The 27,417-nt window shown below is 39.4% G+C and overlaps 1 protein-coding gene and 1 long non-coding RNA gene across 3 annotated transcripts in view; both read left to right on the forward strand.

Moving 5' to 3' along the window:
* The first annotated feature begins 7,344 nt into the window (after nt 1-7,344).
* Nucleotides 7,345-27,417, forward strand: part of LOC100485996 (Golgi integral membrane protein 4) — a 50,583-nt gene continuing 30,510 nt past the window's right edge. The window contains exons 1-4 of one of the 2 annotated variants that reach the window (XM_002938852.5): nt 7,345-7,992; nt 23,039-23,113; nt 24,417-24,466; nt 26,307-26,360. In XM_002938852.5, the coding sequence (XP_002938898.1) occupies nt 7,806-7,992; nt 23,039-23,113; nt 24,417-24,466; nt 26,307-26,360 (366 nt within the window). In that variant the 5' untranslated portion in view covers nt 7,345-7,805. Of the gene's footprint in view, nt 7,993-22,325; nt 22,417-23,038; nt 23,114-24,416; nt 24,467-26,306; nt 26,361-27,417 lie in introns of those variants that run through there. The other variant, XM_012967118.3, reaches the window with a different exon arrangement.
* LOC116412080 lies at nt 11,167-14,773 on the forward strand. Its single transcript, XR_004223534.1, has 2 exons — nt 11,167-12,091; nt 14,406-14,773. It is a non-coding gene; the product is annotated as an uncharacterized LOC116412080 (long non-coding RNA).

The following is a 27,417-nucleotide window of genomic DNA, read 5'->3' on the forward strand; positions in this document are numbered from 1 at the left end:
AATACTGCTTTATTTCAGAATATTCTGTCACACAATTTGCTTGTCTAATTTAAAACTTAATAAAAATAAAATGAAACAAAGGAATGAAGAGTACTCAAAACTTGTTTTATATATAATTACCACTAGAGGGCACATCTTACAACTCATATACTTTCACCACTTTCACACAAAGGAAGCAGCTCAGTTACAGTATGTATCTGGTGCTCACCCAAAAGTTTGGTGTCCTTATTGTGACACAGAGAAACCTCTTCCCAATAATGTTTATGGTCCCAGATGTGAGACATGGAAATGTAATGCAATATCATTTTGAGTATGAAAAATTGCTGCTAAATAGGTCTTTACCAACATTCATATTTACAGCTGATTAAGCTGCTGACTAATCCAACTTGTAAAATATCACATTTGTATCACTTTTCCCTTTAGTCCAGGTGAGCTAAGAGATCTTCTTTACATGTCTACAGTAGTGTCCCATGCTAGGGAATGCTGCTGGTGACACAGCCTATTGTCTATGAATGATATTCTGACCTTCAGTAGTGGGCAGTGCAGCCGACACAGCAATCCATCACACCAGTGACATCAAGGGGCTCTTTCTCCTATTTCTGCAAATACAGTACAAAGTGATAACCCACATCTTATTTGAGCAATCTATATATGAAAGGGACACACTGGGTAAATTAATTATTAATTAGTTAATTAATTTAGTATATTAATTAATTATTATTCCTTCCAAAAAGAAAATTGTCACTTTTTGACTGAAAAGCCCAAACCCTTTAAAGGAGAATGCAAGTCAAAATTTAAAAAGCAAACTGCCCAATAGTCCTCCTATTGTTTAGTAAAAACGCCACACTTTTGGCTCACCTAATCAAATATTTACTCAGTCACACTTACTTCACATTTTCTAGAACATGCAGCCATCTCTAAAAAGGTATTCTCCCTTCCTTTCCCTCCTTGCTTCATACTGAAACAGAATGCCTTTAGACTTACTTTTAATTTATATTAACCTTCATTGTCCTTTAAGTGCTAGTCACAGGAGCACTGTAGATTATTTGGACTTACAGAGTTAAACCTTGACTGCCTATTGTTTTTATTTACAAATACTTCATCTCAGTGTATAATAACCAAGGTATCTCAGTTATTTGGACTACTCAGTGTTGCTCACGTACTAATAGTGGCCACAACTACACCTGGGCACTTGTATTGGCCTGTTGATCATTGCCTCTTTCTTCCCCTACCTGCAGTTCTTTTCTGTTTTACCTGCTGATATGCAGCACACATTTCTTACCCCCTCTGCTCATTGTCTCAGCTTTTTGGCTGATTCTCTGATGACTTTACTCATCAATAGTAGAAGCCTTTGAAAAATATTGGTGTGGGTAAAGAGGTTAGTCCACATCTTGGGCTTGTGGTTTCAGTTTGGGCACCAAAGGGGCAAATTTTTCTCTCTCGCTATAAATATACAATATTGGTTGTAATTTGATCCAGATACTCAGATCTAATTGCTATTATGAGACTAAGAAAGAATGCACATTTCCCCAATGGTTCAGTTAACAGCTGGTTGACTAGCATGAAGTACGTTTACTTCTTCTGGATAAGTTTGTGAAGGGTTTTGAGAAGATTAAACTTTGAATCTGAGACTATAAATGTTTCAATCTAATGGCGTTACACAATGCCAAAGGTATATAGCATTTACTTGCAAAGCATCAATGTATTCTTCTTGTATTATTCAGGAAGGTGTTAATCATACCAGGCTTCATATGACATTTGCAAATAAAAAATCATTTTCTGCTCATACATAATACATTGGCATAGTCTTTGGTAATTACAGCCAGCTCTTTCATTCCCTTTGGATATAAAACTATCATGCATAGGGCCTTCTCATCACTTCTCCTGCATGTAACTAGGTTTGCGCTTATTACAAACTCTGTTGAAAGAGATGGTAAAGCGGCTTGCTATTGCGTTTTTTAAATAAAACGTAATAGCATTTATATGAATATGGGCTTGTGGGGCGAAACTAATTTGTCACCCTTGCAAGCAATGCCAGTCACCCAAAAATATTTGTTTATCATTGACTTTAGAATGATATCACCAAGCCCCACACTGTTTTTTTCATATATATTTATTTGGGCGTTCCTTATTACTGTGCCTGTCCCTTTTCTCTCTACTATTCCCATACCACTGATACAAAGCATATTTATATAGCAAAATATAATCACATATTGATGATGATAATAATAATAGCTTGGAAATGGTTGTGTAGGAGATGTAAGAAGTAAACAATCCCCTTCTGTGAAGAAGTGTAACTATGATTCAAACAAACGGTTTTGGAGGGCACATCACAATTGCTAAAGCAAAAAATAGCTGGCTTTAACAGAAAACAGAATAAAGGGTGCAAATGAGAATCTGTTCCCCAAGCCCACATAGGGGCAAACAGAATATTAATGCAAATCAATCAATTATTCAATGCACACTTAGTAACCTATTAACATATAATGCTCTTTTTATGGTAAATATTCTCAAACCAGGAAACACAATTACAATGCATAATATACATACCACCGGTTGGACAAAATATAATAAAACAGAAAAAGCATACACGTGTGTGAGAAAACCCCAGGGTTTTGGAACACATTCCTTTGTCAAGGGGTAGGCAGGAGAGGCATGTGCCTATGGTGCAACGCAAGGGGGGGCACTAGGAATGTACCTGTTGCCTACCGATATCCAGGCCCTCGAGTCTCTCCAGTCCTGCTCATGATACCCGACCTGCCAGCTCCCACTGCTCCCACTTCTCCTTGATAGTGGCTCGTCTCTCCACCCCTGTAGTCATAAAGTGTGTGTGTGCACTGGTGGGGGGGCAGGGGTGGAGCGAGGTGGCCAGTAGGGTTACCTAGGGTGCCCCGCTGGCCTGGCCCTGATTGATGCTGATGTGTTCCTGGAGCATACCACTATTACTTCAGTAGGGGCGGGGTTGCTATGTACAGATACACCTGTAACATTGGATTATGCTTCACTAACACATTCTGGAATGGCATATACAAGGGAAGCAATGTGCTCATATGAAACACTAATAACCAGGCAGAAATTGTGGCATAACTTTGCCTTAAGAAGTACAGATGTATATATGGAACCTGCTCCTACACTAATTGCAGGACTTGATGTCCTGAAAGGGGGCACTTGTCAGGATCAGTGGGATTCGAACACCACTTGGGGTGTTACTGCGGCATGCATTTGCCTCTGTAGCCACTGGAGGCATTTCGGTCTGTCTGTTTCTTCCCTTGTCTCCTACTTTCTCTCTGCTCCCTCCGCCCACCTCATTAACCTCATGTGTTTCCCATCTTCTAATCTTCTCCCTTTATAAGCTTTTCCCTGACCATTGCCCCTTGCTTGGTCATTAATTGTCTCTCGTGACCCTGCCTTCGTGTTCCCTGTTCCTGTGTCTGTGTCCTTGTTTCTCGCTGGTTCCAAGCTCCAGTTCCGTGTCCTGATCCTGCCTTCTGCCTTGTTCCTGAGCCCTTCCTTGTTCTACCTTGATTTCCCGGTTTTGACCTTGGCCTGTCCTTTACTTCGTTTGACTGCCGCTTGCCCTGACCTTTTGCCTGTTTTTGGATTCTGCCTCTGCCTGCCGTTCTACATTCAGTTTGTATATTCTTTGTGTGTTCGGTTACATCACTAAGTTTATTAAAGTTCTGCACTTTCAACATGGCCTCTGGCACCAGTTCTGTGACTTATGGTTACACTCCGGGTTACCCAGTCTTCAGGCTCCCACCTTCCTGGTACTCCACAGCGTCTCCACAGGGAGATCGTGACAGCACTATTCTGAGAAAAATAAAAAATCTGAGTGGTCTTTAAACATTCAGGTCAATGAATCTGGAATGTGCATCAATTGCCTTATTATTGCCCATGATATGAAAATTAATTTTCTGGAGACAGTTGCTTTCAGCTGCTATAGACACCACAATTCCACTGACCATGATAGGAACAACCAGTCATAATTATGGTGAGCAATTTGATCAGCAGGAGATCGCACATTATATTATCACTTAACCGCTAGGTCAAATTCTTTCTGGTCTGTTATATTATGCAGGGTTAAACGCTTTTTACTTTTTATGCAAACTGTCATCATCCATAGTTAAGTTGGTCTCAAAATAGAACAAAAACCATCAAGTTCAACCTTTCCAAGTGAACCCCAGCACACATACACACACACATAAACTGATACTGACCTATCTATACACACACATACATAAACTATGCATACCAACATCAATACTAACTGTAAATATTAGCATCACAATAGCCTTGGATATTATGCTTGTTCATGAAATCATCCAGGCCCCTCTTAAAGGCATTAACAGAATCTGCCATCACAACATCACTAGGAAGGGCATTCCCTAATCTCACTGCCCTCACAATTGCGCTCTCTACACTAGCGATGCACCCCCTGGACCCCCTTTGGTGCTGTAAAGGTATGCGGGGGGCCAAGGGGGTGGCGGCATCACAGGGGCCAGAAACGCACTTGATCATGAACGACTAATCTATCCGTGGGACATTACCCTTAACAAGAATGCCAATGTGCTTTATGCTGTGTGAATGCTTTTTTCTATTTTAGGCAGATATGTAGCACTATAGCAATGTACATACACTGCTAGGCATTCAAACCAACACCTAGCTTGGATAATATAAGTTGACTGCAATGGGTGGCAAACTACAGTCCTGAAGCTATAAATTGCAGAGAAGTCAGGAGGTCACTTTCTAGTATGAAGAGTGACAAGAGCGCTGAGACATTATTATCTAAGCTGCACTATAACAACCTTGGGATGAAGGTGACTTTTAGTAAATATGGGTGGGCAGTAACATTATGTAGGAATGCATATTGATCTATGGTAGTTTGTGTTGCATTACTGCTGTGTTATACCATGCGGGAAATATTTTGATCTACTAATACAAATATTTTATCTCTGCAATAAAAAGAATAAGGGCACAGGCTAAGGGGGTAGCAATATTGACAACAGACACAGGAACTGCTTGGAAGTACCCAAGAATATAGTGGCTGGTGAGACTCCCAAGTAATGTGAAATGTAAATGTTTTTCAAACATAGCACATAGACAGAAACAAGAGGCCCTCTGCACTGTAAATCACAATAAATGAATAGATTCAGAGCTATGCTTTCCGATCTTTTCCACTGCTTCCGTGCAATGAAGCCTTAATTATCAACATAAATGAGTATCAAAAAACGTATTTTAATAAAACACTCTAACTTTTGCAGTACTTACTGCGTTTTACCATTTTTTCACATTAACTTTTGCAGGCACTCTGCACTCCCCATTATCAACATACACAGAACATTAAGCCATTCTGTGCATTAAGCTACTAGTAAATTACCCTGTATAAAATGTATAATGAAGCAGTAGAATTCTTAATGAATCAGATAAAAGTGAGTGTAGGACTGGCCAGACCGAAGATGACTTTGACATAGTTGGCCAGATGCGCACCATCTACCCCAAGAATAAGGACCCCCTAGAAATATTTTGCAGCGAAGCCTAGGAATATAACAACTATGCCATTTGCACTTGTCACCATGTGACCTTTTAAATCATGGTTTTTCTACCACAACATTTAATAAAGCCTATCTCTGAAGACACGCCACTTTATATGCATAGGTTAGCTGCCTAAAACATGCTTCCCAAATGTAAAGGTCACCGTCCATCACAACTGAGTTTTAGTACAAAACCAATTAAATGGTTCCTGTGGCTCTGCATTGATAGCAGAACCAGGGAATGGAAAACCACAAGTCCATGCACCCATCATGCAGTGCTTCAGTTTTGCAGGCAGTTATTGGGCTAATACCCCACAGAGACTTTAGTGGCCTACAATAAAACTCTGCAAAATGTCTTTCCACCAGCAACAAAGGGAACTGCCGTTAGAAAGGCCTACGCATTGCTTCGGCTTTCCAAAGTCGCGCAAAGTTTCCTCTTTGACTTCAGAAAGACAAATCGATGAGTAGTCCTTTCCATTGGCAAAGAGAATATAATTAATTTTACATCACAATAGTAACCTCAAACATCTCCCCTAGTGTATTTGCTGCACTGATATATTCCTGCCACATCAACTTAGTGCTTTAATTAATTCTTATGAATTCTCTGAACTATAAATATCATAAACACTTTAAAAGAGCTGTTGGGTATGAGTGGTTCATAAATAGAAACAGTAGAATTACTAAAGAACAAATGAGTAAGGTTGCTACCTTTTTTGAAAAAAAAAAAAAAAACACCACACTTTTTATCTTTTGTCCCTATTTGAAACATTGCCATCAACCATCATTTTACCAACCAGGTGGCAACCCAACATCATAGATTTACATGAGGCAGGTGTCTGTCTCCAGTGGTGTGTAACTACTGGGGGTGCAGGGGGTGTGATTGTATATCTGGACTTGTGTCTTTTAATGGCATCCGCAGGAGATGTGACAGCTTAAATATCAAACAGTTATGCCACTGTATCTGCCCCTAGCATCTCTCAGAGTGGCTTCATAGGGATTGTACACTGCTCCTAAATGCCTTTCCAACAGTGACAATAGGAGTCGCCGGTGGAAAGGGCTACGCATCTCTTTGGCTTTCCGAGGTTGAGCACAGTTGCCAGCAGGAGGAAACTTCATGCGACATGGGAGAACTGAAGCAATGTGTAGGCCTTTCCACCAGAAACTCCTATTGTTGCTGGGGGAAAGGCATTTTGAAGGGGTTAGTTGCCTGTGATAGATCTCCTAACTTTTCCTTGGGCCGTCAGCCTTAGATTGCCCAGCACTGTCCACCCACTACACATTGAGCAGTTCAGAGAGAAAGAACATGGCTCCTCCTCCTCCCATTTTTAGCTAGGATCACCCATAACACCCCTGGGCCAATAAGAACACTTCCCTCTCAGAGGGCATTACACAGTAGGGGAAGGCACAACTCCTAGTAGCATCCTGGCAGAAACCTGTTAGCTAAAGCTCACAAGTTGAACAACCATGACTCAAAGTGGCATCTGTTAATAAATAATAAAAGCGTTCATGTTACAAAGTGTCACTGTCACTGGAGATTGCAGATACTATTTTGAACTTGTTCCTTGGAGCTAAGGAGGTTGTGACAACTCCAATGCAACTCAATAAAATAAGGCCCCTTTCTTGCAGGAGACTAGGTCCCACATGCTGTTCTGAGCCCCCTTAGCAAAAGATACAAGTGAAGCTTATAAACAAGGCATCCTGCCACTTTAAATGGTGTTTTCTTGCAGACCTTTAACTCCACGGCCCGCCTTCTCGAAGCATCAGCCACCCCATTGGCCGGTTCCCCTGTCTGTCAGCCTTTGGGAGCGCTTCTTCCTCTTTGAAAATATTGCAAGTTTGGGAGAGAGGCGGGCGCTGAGGTGTGTGAGTGAGGGGCGCTGCGCTCTGTTGGTGCCCAGGACATTTATTAGTCTGGTCTGTTTGTGCTCGGCGGCTGCTGGTCTGAGGGAGGCGTACAGCAGCAAATCCCAAGGGGGCGCTCAGACAGGGGACAGTGCTACTGTGAAGTGAAGCCCTTATTAGGAGAGTAAAGTTGGACGGTGGGAAGAAGGCTGTGCCCTGCATGTACCGAGCCTGCTGTGGATGCGGGTCCCACTGTCTGGGTGCTCACCCTGCACATGATACTCAGCCCCGCTGGGGACCTATAAAGGATGAAGCTACCCTCCGGGGTGTCCGTGCGTGTTACTGCCGGGGTGTGTGGGTGCTGCTGAGGGCTGTGTGGGTTGCCTCTGTGCCATGCTGGGCACAACCCTAGGCTGGCACTAGCACAGGAACATGGGCACAGGGATGTGCAGCAGGAGGCAGAAGAGTCTGCTCCATACAGGCTTCTGTGTGCTATTAGTGCTGGCCTTGGCCACCGGCATCTTCCTATACAATCATATCGTACAGAAAGCCAAGAGCTCCGAAGCCCTGGCCCTGAGAAACAAGCAGCAGCAGGAGGCTCTGTCTGCCCAGCTACAAGGTAAGGCATCGGCGTGCGATTTCCCTCTGCTCCTGATATCCGGGGGATGGAGGGAGGGGGAGAATGTGCTTTCCCTGTTTCCTGATGGGCAGCCAGAGCTTTCCCAATACAGACCCTGGCTAACATGAATCTCCTCCTGTCACATGGTCCGGGCTCATGGAGCTCTATCTGCTACAAAGTTCCCTGCAGGACTCCCCCCACTCTCAGCGACTGAGTCTGACAGCAGTGCGACCGCTATGTGCGATCGTGGTATTAGGGTGTGTGGCAGAACGCAAGTCTCTTATTGGTTGTTCCGGCAAACTGCTGCCCGAGTAGCACTGCTGTGACATGTGTCCTTCTGGCTGCCCCGCCACTGAGGCCAGTCACGTGATGATGCTGAGCCCACAGCGGCTTGGGTGGGCCAGTCAGTCAGATGTTGTTATCCAAGTGTATACAGTAGCCTGGGAACTTATGTATTCTATTTATGTACCAAACTTCCTCAGTCCGGGCATGGGCAACTAGATGTATATTTACCCAGTTTACACTGCCAGCAGAACTCTGAATAAAATGTCTGTAAACCTTGTATAAAGTGTAGGGCAAACAAATTGTGTGATAAGCCAAGCTACATATCTGGCATGAGGTGTATGTGCATAGAGTCTAATTGCAGTTGACCCCAGCGGGCTAAGTGGCAAGGGTTCTCTTACATTTTAGAAAATCTTGTGCCAAAGTTTAATTGAATGGTTTGAGGTGTTATTTTTGGGTTAATAGTAATTCGCCATGTACCCTGCAGGTAATAGTTGTTATGTCTGAAAGCAAGCAGTTGTGGTAGATAGGTATTACAATAGGTATTATGGCATTTGGGCTAGGGCTCATTCCATAAGCTTGGGAGGAGTGTTGTCATTATGGAAGCTAGTAGGGATTAACATGGCATAACTTGGTCCTTTTTGTGAAGTACTTTTAGGCAAGTCTTAGTTGCTACCTAAGATTGTAAATTACCTATATGCAAATATAAGGTTTCTGTTTTTTTGCTGTCTTGCCATGATCAAATATGTTTTGCTGCCCATGCCACTCAAGCCTACTGGTATCTAACATTATACACATATCAAGCTACATTCTATGCCTCTCCATGTTCCCAGTAATGTTGCCATTGCTCTACCTACTAGGATCAAGCCTTTTCTTACCAGTGTAGCCTCTAATCCAGGGGTCCCCAACCTTTTCTACTTGTGAGCAACATTCAAATGGTAAAAGAGTTGGGGAGCAACACAAGCATGACAAAAATTCTGGGGGTGCCAAATAAGAGCTATGATTGGCTATTAGGTAGCCCCTATGTGGTCAGTTGTTTGGCAGGTTTTATGCAGCCGAAACATGTCTTCAAGTCAGGAATGTAAAAATAAGCTTCTGCTTTGAGGCCCCTGGGAGCAACATCCAAGGGGTTGGTGAGCAACATGTTGCCCCTGAGTCACTGGTTGGGGATTACTGCTCTAATCTATCACAAGCCCTTTATATTTGCTGCATCCTAAACTCTGTAGGTATAACATCCTTTAAACCGCTAGGAACTAGTGCTGAAAGTATGCTCCCTACACTTAAAACTAACCCTACCTGTGCCTGCACCTGAATGAATTGAATACGCCAAAAATATGCACCATATGCTTTGTGTGACCGCAGCCTAATTAAATAAGTAGGCTTTTGACAGAGAGCCCAGAAACATAACAAGCTACACCTGCACTTAGATACAACTGTAACTAATAAGCTAAACAAGTCACTTGGGGAAACTGGGAGTGGAAATAACTGAAACTGTAATAACACATAAAATGACCCCAAAATAACTGAAACTGTAATAACAAAATAAATGACCCCAAAACCCCCAGAAATGTGTTCAAACTTTAAATAACCTGCCAAATTTAGTAAAATGGGAGTGGTATTTAGAGGGTGTGGTCGCAAAGATGGGTGTGACCAAAAAATCTTGCTACGCACTGCATTTCTTTTTGTCCCTCTTTCCATTTTCCAAATGTTGGCAAGTATGTACATGCAAAGATTTGGGTGGTGGTGCTGATTATCCCTAGCATGATATCACTGTAGTCAGAATGGTTGTAAAAATAGGAATTGCACACACTGACAAAGGGTGCCTTCACTGCCTGAAAAGCTATCATTTTTGTTGCACTCTGTGGCTAAATAACAAAAAAATTGGGTAACGCCTTTTGTTAACCTTAGGCTAAGGCTTCACAAAGTGTTGCCTTTTCTGTTCTCAGCCAGAGAGAAGTGGATCAACTCCTGTACGCTGTACAGTACAGGGGGTTTTGTTTTATGTGTTAAAGTTTTGCTAAAAAAGGTGAAATTTCCCTTTTAAGATGCAAGTCTCAGTTTGCCCAAGAGACCTGTTTAGCTTATTAGTTACAATAGTATCTAAGTGCAGGTGTGGCTTGTTACCTTATCTGGCTCCTCTGCCAAAAGCTACTTTTTAATTAAGCTTGAGAAACATTGTATCTTTTTTAGCGTTCAGGTTCAGTGCAGGTTCAGTGCAGGTTCAGTGCATGAGATCAAAGAGAAATGAGGGACGTTTCAGAAAGAATCTGGGACTGCGGGCTGAGCCCAAAATCATGACAGTTGGGAGGTATAACTATTCGTTCTTTAAATATGTAAGACTGAAAAAATGGAAAATTGTATAACTCTTAGACATAGGAAAAGAGTACACGAGTAGAGAACATTCTCTGGCAAAGTGTTGCAGTAAAAACATGACTGGGAGAGGAGAATTGCTGGAGGAAACATATTTTTAGCTGTTCAGAGATATCACTGTAGTGCTGGCAAGCTAATGAGTCTGTTTAATTATGTTTGTGGTTTGGATTTAAAGGAAAACTATATCCCCAGAATGCATACTTAACCAACAGATAGTTTGTGTTACGTGACCTATTAAAGAATCTTGCCAAAATGGAAAATATATTTAATCAGTAAATATTGCCCTTTTACATCCTTTTACCTTGATCCACCATTTAGTGATGGGCTGTGTGCTCCCTCAGAGATCACATGACCAGAAATAATGCGGCTCTAACTGTAACAGGAAGCAATGTGAGAGTAAAAGGCAGAACTCAGTCCATTCATTGGCTGATGGGGCCCAGCATGTATGTTTGTCTTGGCTTGTTTGTGTGCACTGTGAATCCTATGATCCCAGGTGCAGCCCGTAATTCTTAAAATTTTCTATATAGGAGTACCCAGCAGCACATACTTAGATGAAGCAGGGTTTTACATATGAGCTTGTTTATGCAAGATGTTTATAGAGACCTGCATTGTTTGGGAGTAAATTTTTCCTTTAGGAGTGCATTTTGATCCACGCTCACATTTAGCTTTCTTTTCGAGGATATTTTGCCAACTATTCTATTATGCGACATGGAAAACTATCAACACTTTAGCAAAAACCAAACTTACATCTGTTATGAGAGCTTGTGCTGCAAGGCTGATTGTTGATTCTGAAGCAGAATGCATTGATTTCTATGCTGCCGTATAATATCAATATGAGTTGTTAATGTAATGTCTCTTTTATTGTGAATTTTATACTTTGTATATTTTGTGTTGGTCCCTAAGCTCAGGTAACCGAGAACTCAAAGCATTTGCTGTGAATCAGCAGAAAAGAAGATTGGGAGCTTCTGAGGGTATCTTTGGACACATGAATCATTGCTGCAATAGGGCTTTAGCGTTGGGCTAGTACAGAATCCGAAAACATATGGTGCATCCTGTAGAAAATAATTCTTTGTTAAGCGTTAGTTCTACTTTAAAAATTAGTGTACAACTTGATGCTCACTCCAAGGTTTCATTGTTTGGAGTGAAATAGAGAAGTTTATTTCACATTTAAAATCCTGACTTATTGTGTCATAGGCATATACAAACTATGGATAGCAAACATTTAAAATTAAGTCAAAATTGATGTCACTATTGACAGTCGGTTTATTTTCATAAACTTTTAACATTATCGAAGACTTTTTTTTTTCTTCTTTAGTGTTTGTAGGCACATTTGAGCAGCTATGTGTTATTGAGGATCTGTAGGAATGGATGAAGACAATGTGGCCCAACAGCTCTAAATACTGTTACCAGCTGTAAACTAAAGAGTTTGGCAGCACATCATTCAAAGGTGTGTACCTTGTTTGCAGAATAGCATTTAGGGTGAAGACACACTGAGCTACTAGTAGCAGCTACTTGTTCACGGCTACTAAATGCCAGAAAATACCCTGAAATAGACAATACTGAGAATTGCCTCTGCTAAAACACACCTAGAGACAATTATCAGTAAATGAATAGCATTGTCTTATTCTTTAGCCGTGACAAATAGTTCCATGTGTCTTCACCCTACTAGTAGCAGCTACCTGGGCTGAATCTGCAAAGATGCAAGAGGAAAGTAAAAATGTGCTGTTTCATATTAAAAGGAACTTAAGCACAAATACTGCATGCTGTATGACAGTAACATTGCAAACGTTACATGTAACCAAATAATGATGTTTACTTTAGCAGCTGTGAGTAGGCACACACAATTATAATCTGCAACATGAATCCCGTTAATCACACATTAAGTTACCTGCTGAACACAGAGACTTTCTGAAGGGATTTATGTGTGTGTAAGGCAACTTCTTATTAAAAAACCCTTCCTACTAATCCCCAAGCTATATATGAAATCATAGACCTGGCTGCTTTCTGTATCACTCATGGCCTAGTTTGGATTTTCCTGCTTTGAGGCTTAGACGCAGGGCACATATGCGCCAGATTTTTTTCTGCTTCTGACCTTTTGTATTTTGGCTCTACTCCACAATGTCCTGTTGGCTTCACTTCTGTTATTTGCTACTAAAGTAATTGAATATGACCTCAGTTGTATTTCTCTTAATACCTTATTCTGTGTGCAGCAAGCTGCCTGTAATACAGGTATGGTTACAGTGTAGTATTACGTTAATAGAACAGAAATGTAACAGAAAATATGTTCAATTCAGGTGGGGTTTTGTCTTTGCAAGTAACGTTACCTTTGTGCGTACAATATCAGTTTTGTTGTACACCACTCATCATTTGCCAATGGACAATAGATTGCGTGTTGCATTAGTGCCCAATGTACATAATAAAGCTTCTTACTGAAAAAGCTGTTATTTTTCACCACAAAAATTCAAGCCATTGCAAAATGTGAACTTAAATGCTATTTATGTCTTTTATTACATAGTACCTGTACAGGATAATAAGAATAATAGAAGTAACCTTCAAGATAAATAATCTGAAAAAATATGCATAATGCATATATGCATGATGCATATAACTCCTGGGTGATTTCTAATATCTTTATATTTATCTGTAGGGTAATTTTTTCCTATGCATGTACTCAATAGGGATAATCTACAATTGAAGCTCTAAATGTTGTTTAATTACAAGTACAGGTATAGGACCCATTATCCAGAATGCTCGGGACCAAGGATATTCTGGATAAGGGGTCTTTCCATAATTTGGATCTCCAGTCTACTAAACAATCAATAAACCATTAATTAAACCCAATAGGGCTGTTCTGCCCCAATAAGGATTATTTATATCTTAGTTTGGATCAAGTACAAGGTACTATTTTATTATTACAGAGAAAAAGGAAATCAGTCTAGACCCCAGTCTAGACCCCAGACTGGTGCTCCTGTTGGCTGAAAATTGCACCAGCCTGGGGTTCTCCTCGTGGAGTGACACATCTTTCTCCATTTTCCTGGTATCTATTAATGGAGTGGGCCAGGTGTAAAATTCTAACATTGATCATAGGGCGTTAGTTCCAAGTTGACCCCTAATATTTTGCTGCGGTTCATTATTTTTTATAATATACTCGGTCATATGAGAAATGAGAAGTGACATCACATAACTTGTGCTATCACTATGCACCATTTACAGGCATATGTGTTTAAAGTAAGAGCTAAGAGAGATGGTAAGGAAACTTGTGACACAAGATACTGGCAGCTTTGGTAAAGCTAAAGTTAGCCATTAACACATGGGAGCCTTTTTTTTTTAAAGCAACAGTAAAATGCATTAACATTGATTTTCCTGTTATTTTGATTAGATTTTGAATGTTTGTTTACAGTTGATTATTGTATCTGTATTATATGCATGTTACAGTGTTACAAATGTATTCCATTTGCCAGCCAGACTGATAATTATGTTAGAGATGTCAGGGAAGGTCTAGGTATAATTATGGCTGCTAAAGCATTTTGCTACTAGGGAGCTTACCTTCTATAAATCCCATTTGCTTTATAGACATAAGCAATAGCTTTATCCATGCAGTGTGTTTGCTGTAATTTTGTTATTGTTATATTGAAATGTGTGTTTAATGAGGAAGCTTTGTTACTTAAAAGTTATTGCCTAGATTAAGGGGCAAATTTATTTGTGTAATATTGATTTTCCAGTAGAACATTTTAGACTTGTATTTTATTCATTTTTGTTAGGAATGGAAAGTCAAAACCAGAGCCTTTGTGTGAAAACTGAGGACAACTGGCAACTACAGTATGTTATTGTAATGCCCCCATTATATGGAGGCTAGCTAACAGCAATTTAGGTTCTTTAGGTACTTCACTTTCAGATTAACTTTTGTGTTTTCTTTTAATTATCTCTTTGTTTACCAGAAATCCATTTTTGAATTTCAACAGCTATGTGGTTGCTAGGGTGCTATTTAGCTTAGCAACCATACCATAGTTTAAATGAAAGACTGGAAGATAGATTGGGCCTCAATAGAAAGCTAATTAATAACATGTAACAATATTAAGAAAGCTGTAGCTTTAAAGAGCAATGATTTATGGCTGCTGGATCCTCATTTGAAAGTAAAAGAGGCAGAAGAGGAAGGCAGCTAATTCAATTATTAAATTAATTGATTTGAGAATGTAGGGTAAGTCAATCAATGGCAGATAGGTACAATCGCTGTGTATACAGACACTGAACATCGCTATAATTATGTAAACAAGCACATAATCACCCAAATGATGCATAGCACACTCTTGGGCACTAATTGTGACTGAGAGCATTACTGATTTTCAATATCTGCCCTCCCAGAGTGAGAATGGAACAGCAGCTCAATGTGTGTGTGAGTGTGTGTAAGACACTACGCTGAGATTCAAAATAGGCCCTGGCATTTCAGGGGCACAGAGGCCCAAACAGCTGCCCACCAGCCCAATATATAGTGACCGTCTATGGCATCTTACAGCAGCCCCTCTGGTATTTGCCAAAATCTAGGGCCTAAAAATCAGGGCCTAATCCTGCCTGTATTTTAGCAGTTCTGTACTTTTCTAAACCAGAGCTGATGCTTACTTTTATGAGGCTCTAATCTTTTATTTAGTATTTCATCTGTGAATGTGGTGGCACACTAGTTTATGTCACTACATGTTGGTTAATCTGAAGCAAGGTCTCTGATACAGAGGGCAACTAAGAAGGCAGGATATTGTGCTGGTCAGTGGAACAGTAAATGGCCCAGACCAAAGGGTGCTAAATCTTGAATAAATCCCACATAGATAGGCATTGTTAAGAAAGTATTTGTTGCTCTTGTAGTAAAGATTGATTAGAGCACTCTTATACATTTTGTGCTTTCTTATTATATAAGATTTTAGCTGGCCTAGCTGACATCTGGGCCATGTTCAGTACAGCAGATAGTATTTCCAAAAATTTGCCACCGGGCTTCAGCCCAAATACACTGAGGGTACTTACAGACACAAACAAAAAGTAATATTGTACTTTTTCCCTCACAAACAATAAAACTGACTAGAACATTTTCAATAAAGGCAACATTATTTATTCCCTAAATTTTTTTTACATCACTTTTTTTTTTTCTTTTTTTAACATAAGTTTATCTTTTGTTTTCAGTGACGGATCCCTTTAAGCAGAATTAGTAGAAGTTTGGCCTTTGGATGTTTTATCAGCTTTGCAAGCGGTTTAGCTTTCCTGGGATTCAATTAAGAGACAGAAACACCAGCCCCTATTTGCATATATTTAATCTTTAAGAAACTGACAGTGAGGCGGAAGCTTGAAGCTCCTGAGGATGAGGGAGATGTTCAACAGCAGCGCATGAGTGTTCTGTTCACTTACCCTGGCCATGAATACCCGGCAATGTGGTAAATATTGATTGATCCAATTCCTTTGGGCACTTACACTTCCAGCCATTCTTGGAAAAGCTAAAAGCAGCTATCAGCATAGGCTGTTACGGGGTTAATTATTTTTATTCTTATTTATTTAGGCAGCAGGGAGCCCCTACCAAGTAAATGATAAATTAGCTTTTTATTGGATGCCTTTATACCAGACACAGAGGGACTGATTCATAAAGGGCTGGTAATTTTCTCTGAACAGTAACAATAATTTGATATTTCATAATCAACCCCACAGTGTCTCATTGCATGGCTGAATGCTGAAACCACTGAAAAAGATTATTTTGAATCCCAAACTGAATCTAAACTCTTATTTGTATATGCAACTGAGCTAAATCAACCCCAAAAATTAAAGCAGGACACATCTATAGATGCAGGTAACTTTGTGAATACAGTTGAACCATGCCTCCCAACTGTCCCAATTTTTGGGGGACAGTCCCGATTTTAATAGCTCAGCCTGCAGTCCTAGATTATTATTGAAAAGTCCCCATTTCTCTTTTATCTCTTGTACCGAACAATAAAAAGGATACAGTGTTTCTCAAACTTAATTAAATAAGTAGGCTTTTGGCAGAGAGCACAGAAAACTAAATAAGCAACACCTGCACTGAGATACAATTGTAATTAATAAGAGAAACAGGTTTCTTGGAGGTCAACTGGGCCATTGGCAGCAGCAGCTAAAGAATTTGCTCTTCAAAGTTACAGTTGTATTGTTATTGTTGCTTTTTATTCTTCGTCTTTCTATTCGGGCCCTCTTCTCTTCATCTTCCAGCCTCTCATTCAAACCACTGCCAGGTTGTTAGGGTAAGTTGGATCCTAGCAACCACAGAGCTGGCAAACAAAAAGCGAAATAATTTACAAAACACAAAATAATAACCGTCTAAAACTTGTCTCTGAATTGCGCTGTCTATATCATACTAAAAGATTATGTAAAGGTAAGTGTTAAGTATTTTGTATACAGTTTTCCACATTGCACTGTGCCTTTTGTTGTTCAAAAATGTAAAATAATATATTCTGCAGTTGTTAGGTCAAATAATGGCTGAGAATAATGGGATTTGTAGTTTAGACATTTGAATAAGGAACATAGTAGGTCTAATAGTTTCCTTATGGCTCTTTTAGCTTTTATCTCTAATTTGAAGCAAGGAGTTGTATGTATCCAATTTAGTATAAATGCTTTCTCTGGAGCCCTCTCTTAGCTGTTATGTTGTGCCAGTGTATAATTATATATAAAAAGATGCCTAATTTAGCTTCTGTGGGTAAAGATTATACTTTGTGTAGCATTGCTGAGAGCAGCAGTGACAAAGCTAACTGGCAGCAGATGTACTCAGAGTGCAGGCTGTATTGTCCAGTGAAATGCTGGAAACCTCTGTAGTCAACACACTCTTATCCCCTTCCCCTTTCCCCAGGCTGTAATCCTGTCATATTTATGGCTAGATTCATGAGAAAACGTTATTTTATGGTTTATCACATGGAAACTTATGAGCAAGGTTTAATTTGAGAAGAAAAATTTTCCCATAGACTTTAATAGATTTGACATAAACAGTGAGATGTGATAACCAGTGAGATACATTTTTTTCGTTGAATTGCATCTGGAGAATTGGGAGATAAGCTTTTCTCATCAAATTCTGGTCCGTCATCTGAGAGCCTTTCGAGAAAAAAAAAAAAAAAAGATGTAGAGTGATTTCCATTTTCAGTATACTTGATGCAGTCTTTAGAGTCACATGTATGTCTCTTGCTGCTCATGATAAATTAGGGTAAGGTGAAGTCACACACTTTTGATATTTTTGTATTCAGGCAGCTGTGTCTGGACTGACTTTTTGGGAGTATTTATACCTAAAAAGTTGCAGCCTAAAATCATTTCACTCTGTCAACCAATGACCCACACAAGAGTGTCTGAAAAAGCTTTCTACATCAGAAGAAGAGCATTGATGGATACTGATCTTCCGAAAAGTAAGCAGAAAAAGTCCATAGTTTCTTCATATGAAAGCTTGGCCTCAACCAGGTGTAGATTTAGTGAAGCCCACCAAGGTCTGGGAATGGGTATATAATGGGCGGGGTAACAGCCTGTAACAACTTATCATGAATAAAATAATGATATGAAATAATGAATGCAGAAATATTATCTTTAATATTTACAGCCTGTTGTTGAAAGGTGTTTTTGGAGGTGCAGAGATGGTATTAGTTTACATTTCTCCTTATTTTTTACAGAGGCAGTTTAAATATGGGTGGGGACTGGAGGTTCTTTGAAGTCACACTTGCCCTCCTGTGCAGCCTATTTCCCTTGAAATACAAAGATGGCTGTGTGCAGAAGGGCAGGACACAATCCTATGTTCTAGTGTTTCCCACTACAACTATATGCTGTGGTGCATATTGGCACTATAAACTCTGGGTGGTTAAGGTTAAAGGAGAACTAAAGCTTTACTAAAGAAGAAGCCCAGAAATGTTGTACATTAGGTTCTGGGCTTCTGTACCAGCCCAATGCAGCTACATCCCTTTTGCAGGGAAGATCAGGGAAGATCTGAGCCTCCTAAGATCCTTTTTTTTTTTTTTTTTTTTTACTGATTCACTACATATGCTCTGTGCTGTTGTTACTTACAGAGCTAGGGACTGATGCACAACTTACTGTGTGTTTGTGTGTTTATTTATATATATATATATATATATATATATATATATGTCACAATATTCGGCTGATTAGATATCAATACAGAAACTTACTATATTGAATATCAGAAATCAGTGCAACTAGAATCGGAATTTAATAATCCGCCTTATAGCATCAGTTTATCTGACAGGCCAACGTCAGCTTCTCAGCAGCCACTCAGAGCCCACTGAGCATGTGCACTCTCTGAGGCACTTCTAACAGAATCCAAGAAGAAGAAGAGCTTCTGTGACATCTGTACACACCTATATCATTACTACTATAGAGATACTGAAACTGTTAGTACAGTCAGTTTAGTATATAAAATATGACATTTCTAGCCATATTCATTTTTAGGGTTTAGTTCTCCTTTAAGCTTGGCAAGAGAGGGAAGTAATGACTACTATTGTTTTGGTCAGACATAGCTGGAGCTTGGACAGCCTCCTATTCTAGTTTGTACAGAGAGAGAACTGTATTAGCATATATATTTCCCTGTACTAAGCATACCTCTGCAGGTAAATTGTAGGGTAGAAAATGGTATGTTTATGTGTTTATGATATTTGGTTCTTCTGGGGATACATTCATTTTGCATCCCATAACACATATAACAGTCTTAGCACTCTCTTTTCAGACCAAAAAAAAAACCTACTCCAAAATTAAACTGATTTTGTGTATTTTTTAAGGACACTTGACCTTCCCAAGTATTTAGACTCTTGAAATGATACATTTTGTGCTGCCCGGATGACAATGTTTATCTTACTGGCATCCTGTTTGCAACATTTGTTCTATGTACTACATTAGTAGTGACTGTCAGTTCTCTCTGCAAAAAGCACAGCCATTCAGAAGGAGGGAAATGTACTGTTGCTTTGTGTTTGCTGCACAATATGTTTCAGGATACTTCCACTCCATTTCCATTTGTCCATACTATGTGGATTATGCTAAGCATGGAAGGATGTTCTTGATATCTGTGCTGGAGGTGATTTAGTGCTGGCTACAAAAGTCTTATGTGTTCTTAACCTGAGAAGAGCCTATTGAATGAGAACCCTTCCTCCTGCCTTGGGTGAAACAGAATCCTTCTCTGTGAGAGTTGTGATTGGCACAGGCATGCCATGAATATGATAGTTGCAATGGCAATAGGAAACTGCTTGCTTAGATTCCTGGTAGTGTGATAATTCTGAAACCCAATTGCACAGAAGTGTATGTGTGAGCAAAAGGAAAAAATGGCCTTGGTCTGTGGGACTGATGAGTCAAAAGAAATGAAAGTTAAGCCAGGATGATTTTTATGCTATAATGTGTGTATAATCGCTTAGATTCTGTGTTCCAAGGTGCTTCAGTGTAAGCAAGCTCTTCTCAAACAATTAATGAACTTTAATTTTTAATTGTGTAAAGGGGACATACACTACATGAACCCAGTCCGATAGCTTTATGCTAAATACAATATTTTACCCTATAAAGAAAATACCATTGCCATCTTTATCATAGGCCTGTTGAGAGTGCTTATATTCAGTAGGTGTCATTTTGTGCCAATACATGCTTTCATCATTCCTTAACATAGTTGGCTTGTACTTGGAAGTGCTCTAGGCAGGGAGATATTTGGTTAATATTCTGCAAAAATACTTCTGCTGATAACTTCAATCAGGCTTCTGTGCATCCCTGAATGGGAAAGGGTTCAAGAGCATTTAATGGCACTAGTGTATATGCAGTGGATTCCTTTGAACTGAAGGGAGAATTGGAAATCCAGGCATCACATTTGAATGAAACAGTGATGTTTAGGCTCTGTATGCTTCATTTGTTGCCTATGGGGGCTTGCAAAGCCTTCATCTGCTTAGTACTTCTACATGTGGATGACAGGGTTCTACTTGGGAGCTTTTTAGATAAAAAAAATGATGGTTATTTTCAATTATGAGAGATTGTTAATGGCAACTGCAGATGAGCTGTATCGCTAGTTTATTTTTAATATGTAAAAAAAATGTATAGAAAGACTTATTTACAGTTTCTTTGAAGACAACTTGTCCCAAGTGCTATTTTATTTCTTGGAAGTCCTGGTAATAGACAGCTTGCTAAATTCCTTTATAAAATACAGTATCTGAAGAAAGTTAGTGCTGCTGTTGTAAATAATTGATTGTTTTAATCCACATTTTGCTCAGTATGTTTATCACTGTAAGTGTTTTGCTCACTGTTAACCTAGTATGTTAGTTTACTCATGATTAACCCTTCCAGTACTCTCTATAAATAGGTCTAGGGATATCTGCACAACCCTTAGCAGGCCAGACATCAGTCTATTAGTACTAGTTCTATAATATTAGGTGCCTTGCACCCCTTATCCATCTTCATGGATGAGATGAAAATTGTACTCTATAGAAAAAAACACATTTGAAGGGATTATTGCTGCACATGGGCAGATGTCAGTGCTTTTTTTTTTAGGCAATCTCCCCCCCAGCCCCACACACTCTCATTCCTACCCATGCTAGCCTCCTGAATCCTGAAGATCCATTCCTGTGGGCTTTATGAATGGTCAGGCCTGGGTGCGAATGGAACTTGGAACGCTGTTTCAGTGTATTTCAATGCCATTTTTCCACAGCTTTATAAATCAGACCCCAAATGTATTTTTATCTGCTAATGATATTTTCTAGGGTGTCAGCTCTGTCTTGGGTTAACAGAGCACATTTTTTTGGCGACCAACCAAAGGCCTAACCACAAAAATGCAAGTATTTATTTTATCATTGACTTACGCTCAGAGCATGCAGGCCAAATAGCTGTTTTTGTGGATGTCCGTTATTTTCCATCCCAGGATAATCATGTTGGGCTTGTTTTTATTTTTTTACTTACAATTTTAGAGAGTCAGATTAAAGAGGTGGAGGCAGTTCTCTACCTAAAGGGAATACTACCCCTCTATCTTGCAAAATAAAAACTATCAAAGTAAAAAAAAAAAATACATTGAGGCAAATGGATAATATTGGATCTCTCTCCTTTGTTTGTTTAAGTAAGGAATAGTAATATTGAAAGTAAACATTGGAAGAAATGGTACAGCTTTTATTCTACTGCTTAATTATACATTTACACATTTGGGTTGAAACTTCCACAATGGTTGCCCTTTTTTTGGTCACCTGTAGGATCACTTAACTGTAGCTGGGAATGATGGGAGCTACAACACGGAGCTGGCCACTGCTTCTGTATAAGCTATAGCACAAAAAAAAAAAAAAAAGTTATGCTCACCAGTAAATTTTAAACCAATACACGGGGTGCCTCAGCTGCTCTCTCAGGAGGGGCAAGAATACTTGAAGAGAAAAAAATCATTAAGCTAAAAGGCACAACAAAATTGAATATCATTTGCAAATTGTCTTATAGTAACACCATTTGTCCTAGGTAAGTTGCTGAATTTAGGGATTTAAATATGGAAGAATAACAACTGGGGACCCTCATCCAGCTTCTCCTCTAGTGACTTGTAAAGTAAATTCAGCTTGTGCTGGAAACAATTTTGAATACTCAATGCAAATTCCCCTGCCCATGTGTAAAAGTAGGCTTCATGGGATGAATCTTAAAAAAGTAATTTCATAAAAGTGGTCTTGTTATTTAGACATGTTTTTTTTGCAGTGATTTGCTTCTATCATGGGACACATTGATAGAAATGGGGCATAAGTGGGCAGAGCCTGGAACAATTAGAACAAATGAGGGGCTTCTTAAATTTAGGTATGCCTTCTTCTTCGGTTACTGTTATATCGTTTGACACAGTTAATAATGCTGTCATGCAAATGAGTTTGGGACAAATTGAGAACATATGGGCAGACATTGATATATGTTGGCATATAGATATAGTAAATTAAAAGTAAAGTATATTGTATAAATGCTTCCATTTATTATCCTGGAATGTACCTGTACAAATAATTGTATATATATATAGCTTATACTTATAGCAGCAGCTTTATTATCATACCCTTAGCTGGGGATGTAACCTTTATATAAATACAGATAATAAGATGTGAAATTATAAATAGTGTACACTACCCCTTTAACATCTCAAGGTGCACAGTGATTTACAGTATAATACAAATTAAATTATCTTTATATGAACTTTTGGCTTAGCTGGAACACTCATCTAAGTTTCTAATGGGTGCAGATTGAATCCTGTAGGAAGCAGGAATTTGAGGCCATGTTAAGCTTCAGAATGTTTATATCATTAAATAATTGCAAGTCACAGCTTTCTTTGTATTCATTGATCAGTGCAGAATTGATGAATCGTGGCTTTGGTTCTTGGGCTGCTCAATATAACTGTCCAGGATTTAAATAAATGCCTTACTTTTTCTACTGACAGTGGTCTATGAACACCGCTCAAGGCTAGAACGTTCTTTGCAGAAAGAAAGGAGTGAACATAAGAAGACAAAAGAAGGTTGGTAGTTATTTGTCTACGTTGACTTTTTTTGTTTACTTCCCCTTTATGAATCCCTTTTGAAACTACTTGTTTTAATAAAAAGACTTTTTACTTCTGCTTACTTTTTTAACTCCCTCCTCTTTGATACTGTAGGTTCCATTTAATAGAAAATGACTTTTTTTTGGTTCTACTCTTCCTCCCAGTTCTAGGGGAAGGGGATAATGAATTCTGTATAATGATCTCTTCCTTTTCAGGCTGTATTGTCTTGTGTAATAACACATTATTTGCCAGCCACCCTCCTCCTGCACTTAGCTATACAATTTTAAATGGTAGCGCTGATTGTTTTATCTCTTGCTACATCTCCTTATGAGTAATGAACAAGTACTGGCTCATTTAGCTGCATTCACCCTTCAGATATTTGGGTGATTGAATTAGATTAGGTCTATGGGAATGTGATGGGTTTTGTTGCACTTTGTGGCCACAGCCAGTCCTAGATTGAATCTGATGAAGCCAAAGCACGCTGTATCTTTGGTCTAATCGAACAGTAAATACAGTCATGCTTATATTATGGAATTGCATTGAAACATTATATATCTCATTTAATGTATCTGCTCAAATGTGATTTACAATGAATCCATAAAAGACACAGACAGCATAAAATCATAGGCGTCATGGAACTTCCATATGAAAGCTTGAGTGTCTGGTCACCAGAAGTCTGTCTACTAAAATAATCACTATAGTCTGGCAGTATTCTCAAGCAGCTATTCTCTATAGCTAAATATATGTGTTATTAAATAGAACCCCTACACTCATATACGCATTTTAGCAGTCGGCAATATTAATATAAACTACAAAAGCTAACGTGGATGTCCACCTAAATGTCACACGTTAGGGAACATGGGTCAATAATAATAATATAACCTAGGTTCTTGATGGACAATAGAGCCAATTCAGCTTAAAACAACATTGTTTCTACCTAGTTACCCCCTCCCATTCTTTCAGTTACTGATTGTGGTAACTTTGGTGTTGCCCTGTATGCTTATGGCAGATCCTCCATTGATCAACTTGTTTGACCGATGGCCTTAACCATAGATGATAGGTGAACTGTTGCTATCTCGCATCTCTCCCTGTGTTTAGAGGGAGAACACAGGTTTTAGTCCTTTAAAATTAGAACTGTTCAGATGAGTGACATTTACTGAGCAAAGGATTTTATTAAAACTATAGTACAGATTTGGTTTAATGTGTTTAACCCTTTTGACAAAATATATTTGTTGAAAGCCTACCTATGTTTAATTTCCACTTTGTTTTTTTTACATTGCAGATTTTTTAGTCTATAAACTGGAAGCACAGGAGGCTCTGAACAAGGAGAAGGTACAAGTTCCATCTTAGAAGAGTTGTTGTGGAAACACCTGTGGCACAGTAATGATAATAATGGCTAAAGATTACAGGCATAACAAGTTATACTAATGCATGGGGGCAGTTAGCTGTGCTCTTCAAAGGAATCTTTCATGTCCATGGATGAAAAAACTAAAGTTTCAGACGTTATAATAGGGCTGAGATATGAACCTTTTACACTGCTAATCAATTGAGGGACAAATACACATATGACATTCCGCTAAAAAGGTCCTTTTCATTCAGTGGGAGTTTCCCACTATATATTATATAACGTTTAAGGGCATATTTATTAAAATGTGAGATTAGAGCTCACCACCGAAAAATGTACACACTTTTTATTCCTATGGAATTTGTATAAGTGTATTCCGGGTCAGACCTGGGTGGCCCAGGTTTATTCTCTGCTCTGAACTTATGCTGCAAAAAAATCTCAGGAGACCCATTGTGCGCATTCGCCCAGGGTGGGGTTCATATGTGCATGCACGGGGGTGTGCTGGCAGCAGGAACAGGGTGCCCAACTGGAGTGGGGGCCTTTGGGGTGGCAGCCCCAGTGGGCCCTGGACAATCCACTACAATCTGGTATAAGATCCCTTTCCTTGCACCACAAGCTGCTGTATAACTGGTCATTGCATTGGCATATCCTCTGGTTCCTTTACCCTAGCAAATAGGCAGCAGTTTGAAAATCAAGCTGGATGGTGGATAGTAGAGTCAATAAATAAACAAGAATAATAAGCAAAGTAAAGCCTCAAAGTAGTCAGGAAGCATTTTAGTTGCTGTCTCAAATGTAAAGGCTAATAATAAAAAAAAACAAAAAAAAAACATACGATACAATGAAGAACAATGACAACACTAATGTGCCCAGATGCAGTAATCCAAAACTACCAATCAGCTTCAACAAACATTTTATGGGTTGCTCTGTTGCTATGAGTTACTGCTACTGAACAAATGTATTGCCTTTTTCTACAAATGGGGGTAAATATCATTATAAATATCAGAAAATGCCATGTACGCACTGCCAGGCTTTTACCGAAAGGTGCCATTCGTGTTACATAAACACAGGAGAGTTGGGTTTCGATCTGGCGCTCCATGCAAAGAGCAACAACCCCGGGAGGTGCAAGTGCTGTCAAATAAGCACTCAGGTACTTTTCAACAACAAAAACCCCTCTGTTTGCCATTAGTCAAAAGATTTAGGACTCTTTTTCGGTACAAGAAATTTATGCCTCACATAGGTCTGCACTGGGGAATCTGATCAGCATACTGCCTTGGCTGTAGTAAACCAAGTGGGTGAGGTTCAATCCTGATCTTTTTTTTCTTATACCTCACATAAGTTACAGATATATTCAGTATAACAGCAGAGTTAATGTAGTCCCCTATGACAGAGAAGCATGTCTATCCAAAGCTGTAAGTTAAGGTTTGCCCTAAATACCAATTACCATTCCACCGATTTGTATCCCTGGAGGACAATCTTTCTCCCATAAGCAGTAGCTTGGCCAAAACAAGAAGTATGGCTGCTTCACTGTTCTAATGTTCTAAACAAACCATAATTTTTCATAGTTAATGGCAAATGTAAGAGAAATTGGCAATTGAACCTTGCCAATAAGAAGTGTGTTTTTCTTTGGAATAGCCCTAATGTGTTAATCTAAAGGGGTAATTCGAACCTCAGGATATTGGAGTAAGTATAGTAAACCATAATAAAAGTTTTCTTTCTGTTATTTGTTTGTGTATGTATTGACTTCCCACCAGAGCTGATATAGCATTGCAATTTTTATACACAAATAGCAACCTATCGTGCCTTAATAACATCTTTCTCTTGTTACAGCAAGATTCCATGAATCGCTATGGGGCTCTCAGCTCACAACACCAGATTCTCAAGGTGAGAATATCTCTCATAATAACAAAGATGGTTTGTAGTGTTTTTATTGTCCATGTAAGCTGAAAGCTTTTATTTTAAGTTGTCTATAAACCCATTCCCTGAACAATAACAGCAGTATTCGGAAACATCTAAAAGAATTACATAAAGTAATATTTCGGGTCATGGCTTGGATGCACTAAGTACAGTGAGAGCCTAAAGTTGTGTTCCATTGGCTGCTGATGTCCAGATTCTTTTATCCTTCTAAGCCAGGAGCCAGGTTGTCAATCAGTTTGTGCAATAAAAGAGAAGCTCCTTATCCCTGTATCAGGCTGTTGTCATGACAACTGGCTAGGTTAGTCCTAGGCTTAGGGCTTTCTTACAGTTAGAAGGTGTTTGTGAAAGAGCTTCGATACTTGGGTTTTTTGTTTTTTCATAAATTCAGCACTCCATGAACTTGAAGGAGTCTCATACTTTCCTATACAAGTTCCTTGGAGCCAAAACAAGACTCTCAGCCAACAACTTTACAAACCCGTTGCTTCGTAAATAATTGAATGCCAGTTCACCTTGTGTAAACATAGAATCACTAAGGGGCAGAATTATCAAAATGTAAGTAAAGAGCTTAACACATAAAAACTCACCCACATTCTGTTCATTCCTGTGGGATTTTTAGAAGCTTATTTATCAATGGGTGAAAGGAATGAATAAAAAGCAGGTGAGTTTTTATCTATAAACTAACATTTTGATATTGAGGGGCGCCAGGCGCCAGGCAGGAGCCTCTCCTGCCTACCCCTAGTGCTACTTTGTCATTGCCTCCGCCGCTTGTCATTAGCGGCGGAGGCAATGACCGATCTAATCGCCCTGCCCCCCTGCACAGCCTCCTGTGCTTTGGCGCGCATGCGCCGTTCGGGGGTAGTGGGCGGAGTTGGCCGACCGGGTTGCCTAGGGTGCCCGGTCGGCTTGGCCCGCCCCTGCTTGTGTGGCTCCCCAACACTTTATACATTTCAGTGTGGCTCACGAGTGAAGAAGGTTGGGGATCCCTGATGTAGAGAATGCTATTAGAAGAAAAATTACAATTGGT

Source organism: Xenopus tropicalis, chromosome 7 (genome assembly GCF_000004195.4).
Source record: "Xenopus tropicalis strain Nigerian chromosome 7, UCB_Xtro_10.0, whole genome shotgun sequence".
Lineage (NCBI taxonomy): Eukaryota > Metazoa > Chordata > Amphibia > Anura > Pipidae > Xenopus > Xenopus tropicalis.